This window comes from Bactrocera dorsalis, unplaced genomic scaffold (genome assembly GCF_023373825.1).
Source record: "Bactrocera dorsalis isolate Fly_Bdor unplaced genomic scaffold, ASM2337382v1 BdCtg162, whole genome shotgun sequence".
Lineage (NCBI taxonomy): Eukaryota > Metazoa > Arthropoda > Insecta > Diptera > Tephritidae > Bactrocera > Bactrocera dorsalis.
This window is the reverse complement of record NW_026038213.1, coordinates 37068-50000: the sequence shown is the minus strand read 5'-3', so window position 1 is coordinate 50000 and position 12933 is coordinate 37068. Positions and strand designations below refer to the sequence as shown.

Sequence of the window (12933 nt, the reverse complement as noted above, 5' to 3'; positions counted from 1 at the left end):
GTGATAAAAGATCGTATTCATAGAATTGTGTTAAAAAGAATTGTATAAAAAAAGAGATTTAATTGGCACAAAAAGTGCTTGCCCAAATATGTATATAACTTCAATTTTTTCACAACAAATTTACTTTTTTAAGTTTAAAAACTTGCAAAAATAGTCTCAAAACAAAATATTTTAAATTTTACAAAATTATTTAGCTCATTTGATTAAATTTTGTGTCACTAGTGGAGAAATAAAATTAAGTACGGCTAACAATAAGCATTATAGAGATTCTTAAATTTTTTACTGCTTTGTACACATTAATATCATTGACATGTGGCCAATCAAATAATAAATATTGTGTTGTTTTGAAAATTTTCCTTTTTAGAAATTTTTTTCTTTCAGAAGAATTAAAATCAATGGTAAGGTTTCCAGTTAAAGTTAATGTAACAGTTTAAAAAATTTGCATTTATAATTGATTTAGGATAATTTTTATAAGCATTCAGTTCACGTTAACGCATAAGGGCCTTAATAAAAGTTTAAATTATTAGTTAAAATAGTAAAAGCACTTTTTAAAGACTTAGTCTTAGAACCCTATTCCAACAGCAAATATTTTTTCTTCACTTGAAGGTAAGATTTTGTTAAAATAAACTCTTAAATTCCACGATGCAAATAAATTGCAAATTAAAAAAAATTTCGAACAGCTGATTGACGCGCCAACAACTTACAGAATTTTAAAGCTTGCCAGATTGGTGACGTGAAATATAACCTGTTATCGTCTAACGAATAACGTAACGAATTAACAAGCCGATGAGAATATCACCAATCAAGACGATATTTTACAGTTTTTTTTAAACTTTTCGTCATAAAAATTATAGAAACCATTTTAAAAGTAACGCTTTCAAACATACTTATTTCTTGAGACAAAAAGTGGTAAATTAAATGGAATACCTAATATGCTTTCATTCCTATCAACTTAATTTCACTTAACTTAAAACTAAATTATATTGATAAATGTGCGTATTGTTATCAATTTTTATCATAATAATTTAACAATTAATTTATTTTTTCATTTGAGGCTCCCTTGATAAATTGTATCACGTCAAATTCCACAATATGAGGTTAATAGAGGCTCTTACTTAAATATGTGAATCCTAATATATGCTGATATTACAATTTGCTGCCTACTTTGGTGACTTTGATACTACTTTTTGCTTTATCAAGTATTTAAAATGTCATTAATGCGTTTAGGTCTCTGCCTTGCCGTAGGAGCCAGCTGGTGGTCGATACATTGCTGGCAATGAAAAAACCTGTGGCAAATTGAACGCATATTTGCGCTTATCAATATTTTTAAAGACATTATCCATACGTGTTCCATCGCTACGCAAAATAAAAAAACATTGGAAATGCCTATTTATTCAATTAAACGAAACCAGCAAAATATTTTATATTTACCTGCGCATAGTGCTCAGCACATAGGGTACACTTTTGGCTGGCAAATTAAACTCTTGCACGAGCACTCGACACTGTTCCAGCGTCACCGACATGCCAGTACGGTCTTTGGCACTTTTACATGAGGTAAAACGCAAGCCAGACATTAGGCGACACGCATCTTCGGCTAAATGCAAAATTTTCACATTCTTTGATACATTTGAACGCAACTGATCCTCCATAAAATTGAGTATGTTAGTGAGTGCTTGCGTTGCCGGGGGATGGGGTTCATGCTTGCTTGGTGTATCTGGCGTAACGAGTTGCAGCTTACGATAACGACTATAATACTGTTTCAGACGCACAAAATTGTCCCAATTCGAACGGTGTTGTTCACGTGTTTGGCCCAATGTTTCCGCTAATGTTGCTTTTTCATTGATGCCGATATTGAAGAATACCGGTGTTAATTTGAAGGTGATCGTCTCTTGTATTGGCATCACAGCATACACATGCTCTGGCACGGGTAGCAAAACATTGAGTGATTGCCTCGAACCGGTGACTCGTGGCATCGGCATCGGCGTGTGCACATCGCTATCGAAAATAAGTAAATAAAATTTAGTGTTGAATTATTTTTATATGAAAATCGCATACCATTCTGTATTACTGCGCATTAGCGTAAAATTCACTGCAGAAAGATCCTCAATAGCGATGCACATATCGCCCCACATGTCCGTTTCGTTGCCATACAGTGAAAGCAAACCTTCGAAATATGCTAGTGGTCCTAAATCCCTGAGTATCTTGATATAGTTTTCGGTTATCTCGGTGCCCCATAGTTTGGCCATTAGTGCAGCAATGAGAGCGGTCAACTGCAATGTAAAAATGACTTAATTAGCTTAATACTTTTTATTCGAAGGCAAAGAATTTACCGCTTGTGAAAAGCACACATCACGCCGATACATAATTTCTAAATTTATACTATTGCGTTTCATATCCTGCTGTAGACGTTGCACGGAATGCATTAGACGCGCTGTTTTCAGTAACCCATCCATGGCGTGTCGTAATTTTCGCATCGAGGGGCGCAACTCGGAAGCCCAATCTGTGGTAAGCGACAAGTCGAGACCTGAAAAAAGTTAAAAGTAAAGGGAAAATAATTAATTTTCGTTTTTGTTTAGATATCGATAAGACAATGCCTTATACTTTTAAGTATTGGAGTGATAACCATTATTAAGTTTCATTATATGAATATGAACAGTACTCACCATCCGTGAATTTGTTTCCTTTTTTAGGTGGCGCGATACCTTCTATATTGGTCACAGATGGATGATCTTGTTCTTTGCTTTGCTCCAGCGCTTCAACATTTTTTGTGAGGTCTAAGTTCAGCCCATTACCATTGGTAACACCCGCCTGCTCATCATTAGCTTCTGAAGCCATGCCACTATCTTCGATTTCTCCAATATTATTTTGACTAGCTACAAGATCTGGCGGTGCGGGAGAGTGTTGGAATCCCGTTCGTTTCATATTAGGCTTCGGATGTCGCAGACGTATTGCTGGACTACCACAACGTCCACAGAGGAACTTAATTTTACTCACGAGACACATAACACTTGCCTCAATGTTTAATTGCGTTAAATCGAGAGGCTCAGGCTCCTCTGTGGGTCGATAGTAATTAGCCGATGGGGAAGAACTCATAATTTTTGTATCGAGAAAACTGCCATGTTGATGTGCGGTAGCATTATAATCTACATCCAACTCAGAATCTATGTGCGTTGTATATTGTGTATCGAAATTGCGTGGCACAGATGTATGCGAAGAGGGAATGTGACTTCCGTTATTCAACCGTTCCATATCAACATCGTCTAGGTCAATTAATTGAAGCGTTGAAACATCAGTGTTGATGTTCGCATTTAAACCATCTGCAGTGCTAAAATGGCTTTCAGTAAATGTAATATCGGTTGTGGGGTCATTCAGATGTACTGGTAAAGATTGGAATGTAGCTTCCGCTTCTGAATCACTTCCAACACCAGTTCCAATGTTTTTGATTTCCGCCCGATTGCGTAATTGTTCGTTGTAACTTTTTACGGTGCGATGTAGTGCATGTATGGCATTTATGTCCATCGTCGAGGGTGACGGCCGTAGACAAAGGCTATTGGAGCGTACTAATGGGCGACCAGCACAACCGGCGAAACCTGTGGGGGTCTTAGTGCGAGGCCAGAGGTCTGGTGGAGCGACAATAGGTGTCGCAAAATCTTCCAGTTCAGGCGATTTCAAATTTAGAGCGCAGAGTTGTTGAGTGATTTTTCGAAATGGTGACATGGGCTATGTAAAAATATAATTTTATTATTATTTTGTAATAAATAAAATTTGAATGATCAAAGGTAAAAATTTACCATCAATACGTTGTCAGGTTCCTCAATGATACGGTGCTGTTCAACAAATGCGAAAGCCTCCTCTACCAAACTTGGTTCCCATATATTCAGTAAAGTTTTGGTTTTCGTAATCATCTCATTGCACAAAGGCATCATACCTTTCGGGTTTTTACTCTTGGCAAGTGACAGTAGTTGTGACATTATTTCAACGATCTCCTTACGCAACTGCTTTATAGCCTGTACGGCATCGTTGGCGGCTTGAACTTTGCATGCATTGCCCTGTTCGAATTTCGATGGCGAATCTTTGGTTTCTTGTAATAACCTTGAATATAAAATATTTTAAAAGTGTTATAGGCATACTAAAATATAAATTGATTATAGTTTTAAGCCATTTAAGCCCAAAAATTAATTTTCTTATTTTGTTTATAAGAAAAATTAAATAAAACTTACTTTATAAGTCCTCCAGTACGTCCTTTTCCAGCATGGCGTGTAAATGCACCAACCGTAATAATGTCAAGAACACCAGATCGATTCAAGGTGTCATTTTGTGCCCACATTCGTTGCAAATGCAAATTGACTGGTATAAATTCAAGCGATTCATCAGTCTTTACGGAAGAACGTTTGAAGTACGGACCTATGGTATGAGAGAATATAGAGAGATTTACCAATTTTTAACAACACAATTTAACACCAATTTAAAAACCAGTAATGTGTATTAACGCACAATACTCTTACAATTAAAAAATTTGTTAAGAAAACATAATATAAGCTTAAAAAAAATTGGAATAAATTTTGAATATTTTTAATAGAGATCTGCCTTTACTTAAGTAGTGTATAAATCAAGTATTAATTATTCACGTGAAAATAGATGAAAAAACATTTTATATTATCAATGATCAAATTTATCTCGGACTGATAAAAAAAAAAAATTTCACTTATTTTAATAAAAATCTCGGCCTCAGCTGGGATATTCTTCGGAACCTTCAACGGATTTTGTTTTTTTTTCGTTTTATGCTCATTTTTTAAGCACCATTCGCTAGATTTTTGGACAGTTTCGACGTTATATTCATAAACGTACGTTCACCGGTAACTATGCTTTGATGAATAAAGGGTTCTTCAGCTACGCTGTCAGCATCTTTTTCACGTTTTGGCAAAATATTCAGATCGCTTGATACGAGTCTAGCATTGACACTTTTCATACCCAAAACATTAACCACAATGTGTTGAGCCTGTACATAAGATATATCTTTCGATGCCAACACTACAATTTTCAAACAATGAAAAAGTTGTACCAATCTAAGAAAACAAAAAAATCCGGGTCATATTTGATCCATGACTTCAATAATTCCAATTAGTCCAATATTACTTTAAATACACAGTTAAGTAACGAACTAGTTAGATTTTTACCGAGTCTTCGGCGTTATTAACCCACCTTCCTCCTTGGTAATCTGCTGTAGATTTTGTTTCGCCTGCGAATAATCTTTCAGTAATTTTAGATGTTTATCAAGTAGATCCATTTGGCGTCGTCGCCATTCGCCACCTAATTCACCCATACCTGAGATTTCTTGTAACAATTCCTTTTCACGCAATATCCATATAGAGCTTTGAATATGATGCAAATATTAATAACTTTAATAACGCCGTAAATAGATTGTTCTTACAGTAATTGTTGAGGTATTGTAAAGCTGTATTTGCTTTCGAGCAGTGTCTCGTGGACACTGATGTCGCCTCCCATACCTGAGTGTAAACGATATGTGTGAATCTGCAACAGAATATGAATGTAATTACACTATACGCATACATAAAAATATAAGAAAACTCACCAAAGGATTTGCGAATACTACTTGCAGAAGGCCTTGAAAAGGTACAAATAGTTTCACACCCAATTTAGGTGGCAGAGACTGCGAACGTCGATGGCCTAGGGAACAAAAATTTGGTAATAATTGAATAAAATTGGGAATAAGTAAACACCGGTACATACCTTTCGTGTGCTCTTCGAACACCTGCGTAGTGGAACGTGGTGGCGATTGTCGATCTGTCTCCGGAGCCCAAGAGGCGATCGTTATAAAGCCACCCTCACCGTCCAACGAACGCAGTGGAATACGAAAGCGAGTAGCATCCTTGTTAGCATGTAAAAACAACTGTTATTATCAAACAAAATCCAATTGAAAATATGCAACTCACTTGTATGACACCTAAAGCCACTTCAGCGTAGGCAAGTGGCACAGCGGTGTGTGACAAGCGTTCGCGTACATCATAGACTGTAAAACGCAACAGTGTGTCTGCTGAGAAGCCATCACTTCGTTTAAATCGCATAGTGCACAAGAATTGCGGATTCGCAGAGCGTTCGACGATTTCGGTACGCGCAAAATCACGCCATGTATTACCAACCGAAAGTAATGAACAGACGACGCGTGTATTCGGCAGTCGTCCGTGATCGCCACACGGCAGACTATCACAGGATAAGGCAGACTCACAAATTGGTATTTCGCTGAGGTCTATATGGGGCACAAACGAAGCGAAAATTGACAGTTGGAGAAAGAATGACAGAAAATTAAGGTGTGTTAAAGAGTGTTAGGGTTATATATGATTCGGTTATTTATATTAATGAATGGAGAGAGGAGATTAAGTAATGACATTAAAATAGTAAATTAGGATTTAAAAACAGGGTTTTATTTTAAAGAGATAAAGAATATTAATGCATTTTATCTGTCAACGTTTTAACTTTATTTCATTGAGTTCAAAATTATCATACATTTATGTACTAATAGGGAAATATTTATGTAAATACAGTGAGAATTCATAAAAAAATGCAAACTTTGGTATCACATTAGTTGTTACGTAAGCTATTTACAAAAAAATATATATCCATATGAAAATGTACAATATGTATATTTAAACCATAACCAATATAACAGAAATTTTAAAATTCCAAATGTCTAGAGATTTCACATGCACAAGTTGTCATAAAAAAACGTCTTCGAATTCTCGAAAATTTGTCAATTTTTATAGGAGATAATAAGAAAAATTTGTTTGAATCGACAAATATGTCTCTTTCGAATATCAAGAAAAAACTATATTTGCCGAGTTAAGGGAAAAAGGGTTATAGAGATCATAGAAAGAGACTAAGCGAAAAATAAACATTTTTTCTAACTACCGGAAAGTATTTACTATATGAAGTTAAATAGCTCAGCAAATTAATCTAATAATTTCAAAAGTATTCAGATTTTCTACAAAACTTGGCATATGGTTAAATTGGTGAAGTTAAAATAAACTTCACAAGAATAAACAATCGAATTGAATTATTAATTGCGAAATTAAACTGAATTTGCTCTGTAAAAAAATTAGCACTACGTGCTTTTAAACAAAAACCATTATTATATACTGGGGTTAATATTAAAATGTTGCTAAATAACTGTTAAATTTAAATTAAAAACTAAAAATATTAATTTAATAAAAATATATATATATTCATACATATGCTAGTTTAAAATTAATCTATGGCAATTTGAAACTTCTTAAAATTGTATAAGATCACCTTCTTTCACTTTGATCGATGCTGAACTTTTTGTTGTTGGCACTGTCAGTGCAGCAGCGCCTCCACCATTGGTTGTCATATTCAAAAGTAATGCATCGGTGGCTGATGTAAATGTGCTCGCCGGTGACACACCACTCTCGATGCGATTGCCCATTTTAATAGCAATTTGATCTTGTAAATATTTAATTTGCCGATCTAAATAAGCATAGGACGCTAACTGAATGCACTTCACCCACTCCAAGCGCTCTTTGGCCGTACGTGTAGAGATTCGTTGCGGTTGACTGCCTTCGAATTCTAAAAAAAAAAAATAAATAAATATAATTACAGTGTATTTCTTCAGTTCTGATAATGCTTACCTAAAATGAATGCGAAACCATCAAATTCGCGCTCTTCATTTCGTATCAATGGTCGACAGTTTTCAAGCACGAGTAAACCAGCTGGTGGTGACTGAGCATCGTGATCCTTTAGGTAGAATAACAAATTACCTCGTAACTTACACCAACGCGGGTAATTTACTAAAAAGTATGAATAAGAAAATATACCATCGAAAAGTTTACTTAAAAGTATCGGGTTTAAAGCAATTTAAAGATTTTTAAATTTGGATAGTGAAGTCTTATTGATTATTTATTGAAATTATACATTTTGAGGAGCCGAAACCAAATTTCCCATTAAAATTTGTGAAAGTGAGTAAGTATTTTACAGAATGCAGAAGTATATATATCGATTAAACTGTGCAGCACTAGAATAAACATATTTATGAATATTATATGCTTTGCTACGGATTAGTATTGTGCTTTAGGTGTGATAAAAATAAATTCTTTACCTATCTTTACATTTGTTACAAAAGATATAACATGGTTTTGTGTAAAGGTATTCGTTTATGTATGGTATTTGGTATTACTCCTGTTAAATATGAGAAAAAAACATGATATGGTTAAAATAATGTGAAAAAATGATTTTCATACATATAAATTGCATACCATATAATACAAAGTGAACATAATTTATATAATGCAAGCATTTTTTAAACTATTTTGAAGCGAATACGATCGCAAAATTTAGTTAATATACTTTAGGAACTATTGTTTGCACACAATACACACATTAATTGCATTTTTAGTCAATTATTGAGTATATAGTACACATTCTTATGTATATTTAATCATCAAAAAAGAGAAAATTATATATTACACAAATTTTAACGTAAATAGTTATATATTTATTTTTTACATACCATGCACTTTTATTAAAAATAAATACATAATTAAACCACGCGAGAAAAATTAGATAATATTTGTTGCCTGCCCCTACTATAAAATAAATTGTGTATTTAGGGATTTTAAATTGGCATGATTTTTCACATTGTAATAATACTAAATTTTCGCGCTAAAATTTTTTTTAAATATGGCCAATGGTTACAAAATGTAAATGTATACTTATTAACCAATAGTTAACATATCCCAAACTTTTGATATACACTTTTTACAGAAGAAATAATTAAAACCATATGCATATGCATGTATATATTTATATGTATATACATTTACATATGGTTATATAAACACAAACATGCGAAATTTTTTATCTTACCATCTGCACGACGAAAAAAGCCCTCTTGACGCTCCGTTATTATCAAAAGTCCTTCCTTTTCAAATTTTACTGTAGGGTTTGTGGCTAAAGTCGCTAAACCATGCTTATTGAAGCGCATATTTTCAGGTATCTCACGGTTTAGTCACCTTTTGCCTCCGTTATTTTGGAACTTTGGAGTTTGCTATTATTTGTAATAGCTCGATGGCTAAAAAAAGAAAAAAATGTTTGAAAACAAATTTTAAAACATAAATTACTTCTCTTAATTTAATAAAAAAATATACACCAAGTTTTATGTAGTTTTCAAGGCACCTTACAAATCTTTGATTGCATTGAGTTGTACTATGTGTAGGGTAAATGTGCTAGTGACTGACTTTTTTCCTACTTTATATACCAGTTACAGGTACACTAATGCAGAAATATTAAAAATCAACGATTAATTATTTTAAAGACTACCAAACACATCAGTTTTTATAAACAATGCTAATATTTTTTTTTTAAATAAGAAGAGTTTCTCCAGTAATCGAACACTTTTTTTAAAATTAAATATAAAAGGGAAAATAGCAATTAATACTGTTTTGCTATCCCTTTCTCATGATATTTGGTAGACATTTTTGTAATCTTTCAGTGAAATAACGTTTTCCATTTTTGGACATACTCGTACTATACATATAAGCAAATTTAGTCTCATCGCATTTAAGGAGCAATGTCCTCGTTTTTAGTACTCTTCAAAAAAATAAAGCAGCCCGGAGCCATTCCCTTGGGAGTGGCCAGAACGATTCTTTTGCATGTGGCATAAGCAGCTCACGACTTGCGGTCTTAGGCCAAGTATCCTCTGGGCAACCAAATAACATCCGTTTAAAGCCGAGCTAAAGTGAGAATGCGAAATATTCCATTCCAGGGTTGTGCGCTGTGTTTGGGACCCGCCATCTAAAAAACACCCCTAATGAAAAGAAGAAAACAGCCTCGGAAGAGAGACCACCCTTTTGATGACAACCACTGAAAACGTACTAAGGATTTCGATTTAGGAGCCACTGCCCAGCTGGTTGATGTCCTCGTAAGAGTAAAGGCTGACTTTACCGCCGACCATAAAGTGCAATGGACGGGACAAGGACTAAGACGAGTGAGTCCTTGTGGCATTTACTACAGTGGCCATATAAAGAAGAACAAATTCGATGTAGGATTCGTGGAGGGAGATAGACTCCGTCGCCGAGTACTGGCGTTCACCCCGATGGATGAACGACTAGCCAAAAACAGCATCAATGCGAAGTTCTTCAACATATTGCTGATTTGCGCCAACGTCCCGACGGAAGTTAAGGACGAAGTGACCAAAGATGTCTTCTATGATCCAAGCGCTTATATGAAAGCTGCCCTAGCCGCGATGTCAAAATCGTGCTTGGCAACTTTAACGCCAGGGTTGGCAAGAAAAGCATCTGATCGACTTTGCAGGGGTCCGAAATATGATTATCTGTAGTAGTAGATTTCAGCATAGGAAAATTCATCAAGCTACCTGGCTGTTTCCGGATCGAAAAGCCCCCAACCAGATCGATCATGTTGTGATAGACGGAAGACACGTCCTCAGTGTTATAGGCGTACGTACGCTCGGAGTTCCTAACATCGACTCGGATCACATCCTAGTTGCAGCCAAGATACGCACCTGCCTCTGTGAAGAAAAAAAAAACGCACGTCAACAAACACAAGCAAGGTTCCACGTTGAGAAGATGAAATCACACCGAACTATTTTTTTTTTCGGCTAGCACTAATGCTCTCTGAGAGCACTCAACAGCAACTCGGTATAAGACTAGTGTGTGAGGCATTTCAAGCTGCAAACGAAAACATTGGTTTTCGGAAAAGGCAAAAGAACAAAAGGAGTGCCCTGTCGCAGTGGAGAAAAACGGACTACCTACCTCGTAACGTTACAATCGACCTCAACACATGTGGGATGTGATAGATACCGATAGTTGAAGAGGGAAGCGATACGCAATTTGCAGACTAAAAAGAAGATCCAAAAATCACTATGTCACTACCAAAAAAATATATCTTTTTATCACTTCGCGATAATTGCACCAACTTAAATTTCTTTAATAAAGTCCGCACTGCAATTATCAGACAATTATGTTTGTCATACCATTATAAATTGATGGCTGCTTAATTGAGTTATTTCTAAACGTGTCAGTTCTAACAGTTTTTTAGTTTAAATGCAAAACGCGAGTAGTGTCCGATCACTGGGCGGTGTCTGGTCACTGGCACAGTTACTCCACTTATAAAACCATTCATCCAAGAGAAACAGCAGATGTGCAATTCATAGCGAAAAACTTTAAAAGTAATGTGTAACCACAGATGTTTATTACATTTTCAATATGTGAATTACTGGAAAATAAATGTGTTTCAATATATAAATCTTTGAACCGACAAAGATCATTACGACGTGACTTAATTGGATTGATCGTTTTCCACCGTGTGGATGTTTTCAACCTTTTAAACGTTCAAAACAAATAATGCATATGAAATTAAGTATAAGTGGTTAATCTTTTTTAGTTCTAGTGTTATTACTCTTTCTTTGTGTTGTTTATATATTAGTAAATAAGTGATTATCAGTAGAAAATACGAATAAGAGCACAATATACTCGTATTCTGTTATCACATTTTACCTTTAATTTTTTTAGTATGTAATATATGTATGTATTATGGACACACACGAACATACAAACCAACTTTGTACCGGAAAATAACAGTACAAATATATGTATATGTATATGCATGTCAATAACAAAAATAAATGTTGACTTCAATTGTTGGTATTCTCAATAATAATAAAAATTGTGTACACCAACCGAGGAAAGCGTAGAATATGAAAGACCAAAAGCTGTATTTCCAAAAATGAGGTATGGCATACGAAATCTATTGAAACTATGCGGCTACATAGAACCAATTTGATGGGAACAGACAACGAAATGTAATCACCGGTAAGTGATGTGGCACTGTTAGGTCTTATGCCTTCTAACAAATCCAAAAATGTTAATATGCCCATGCAAACCACAAATAGTGGTGCAGTATGGAACATGCTTAAGCTGATGTTTATATAAAAAAGGTTGAGATGAAAGCTACATATTTATAATCATACATACATTTATGAAGTCTACATCATAAATTTGCCTCCTACTCGCAATAGCCTTGCAAATAATTGATTTATTAGGTAAGCACAATCGGAAACTCACCTGTAACTCGGGTGTTACAAAGTAAATTTGACAAAAACTTTTGTATTATTGCAAATTCGCCATAAATTGTGTGAAGATATAACTCCTTAGATAAATAAACAGATATTTAGGTGAATTCAAATTATACTGATATACAATAATTCTTTAAAACTTGGCTGCTATGGAATGTATGCAAATTATTTTTCACTTTTGAAAGATAAATTTTCAACACACACTTTCACCCCGAAAACTTTCAATTTCCAATTAACCTTTTTCCACAGCACACGGTTTCCTTTTGCGGATGTTTTTCCGTAGCTTTAATTATGTCCAGCTGCAGCTATGCAGCTAAGGTAGTGTTTTTATTTATTCATTGAATTAGCAAATACCCGCATTAAATTATTATTACCGAATAACAACAAATTTCATAGACGACTGATAAAATTTTACAATGACAGTGATACTGACAGTACCATACCTGCCAGACTGATGGAATCTTAAAAATCACATTTACAATCAGCTGCTATGTTTTTGTTCATAAAATTTGCAACTTTCTTTACACACTTGCATGCATATAAGAAAAATTATAGTTACAGGTATTAGATAAATAATGTTAGTATCTAATATGAATGTATTTCTTCAATGCGAATTCATTCATAATTTTTCTAATAAAATTTATTTTTGAATGTATCTCATCTGGTATAACAATTCAAAACCACAGAGAGACAAATAGGAATAATTTTTAAAAGTCTTATATACCAAGCAAGTTGTGGACTACCCGAAACTCCAATACAATTAATAAGCACAAAAACTAACACAACCGGCGTATATGTATGTATGTATG

The 12933-nt window shown here is 34.5% G+C and overlaps 1 protein-coding gene across 2 annotated transcripts; it reads right to left on the bottom strand.

The window, feature by feature from the left end:
* Positions 1-1078: 1078 nt before the first annotated feature.
* Positions 1079-12546, bottom strand: LOC105222773 (inositol polyphosphate-4-phosphatase type I A). 2 transcript variants are annotated; one of them, XM_011200238.4, is made up of 16 exons: positions 12114-12546; positions 8899-9103; positions 7665-7823; positions 7309-7602; positions 5955-6268; positions 5752-5890; positions 5594-5688; positions 5432-5532; positions 5203-5372; positions 4221-4404; positions 3792-4092; positions 2664-3720; positions 2331-2524; positions 2056-2270; positions 1432-1995; positions 1079-1356 (listed from the first exon to the last, which is right to left on the bottom strand). In XM_011200238.4, exons 2-16 carry the CDS (start codon positions 9014-9016, stop codon positions 1224-1226), a joined length of 4038 nt encoding a protein of 1345 aa, XP_011198540.2. In that variant the 5' UTR covers positions 9017-9103; positions 12114-12546; the 3' UTR covers positions 1079-1223. The 2 variants fall into 2 exon arrangements, with proteins under 2 accessions (XP_011198540.2, XP_029404740.2); XM_029548880.2 differs by having other exon boundaries at positions 5594-5890.
* Positions 12547-12933: the final 387 nt, after the last annotated feature.

Coding starts and splice junctions, on each gene's coding strand:
- LOC105222773 (XM_029548880.2), bottom strand. CDS start 9,016: ATGCGCTTCAATAAGCATGGTTTAGCGACTTTAGCCACAAACCCTACA. Junction 6,269..7,308: donor ATCGATCAAAGTGAAAGAAG/GTGATCTTATAC, acceptor TGCCCCATATAG/ACCTCAGCGAAATACCAATT. Junction 1,357..1,431: donor GTGCTGAGCACTATGCGCAG/GTAAATATAAAA, acceptor TATTTTGCGTAG/CGATGGAACACGTATGGATA.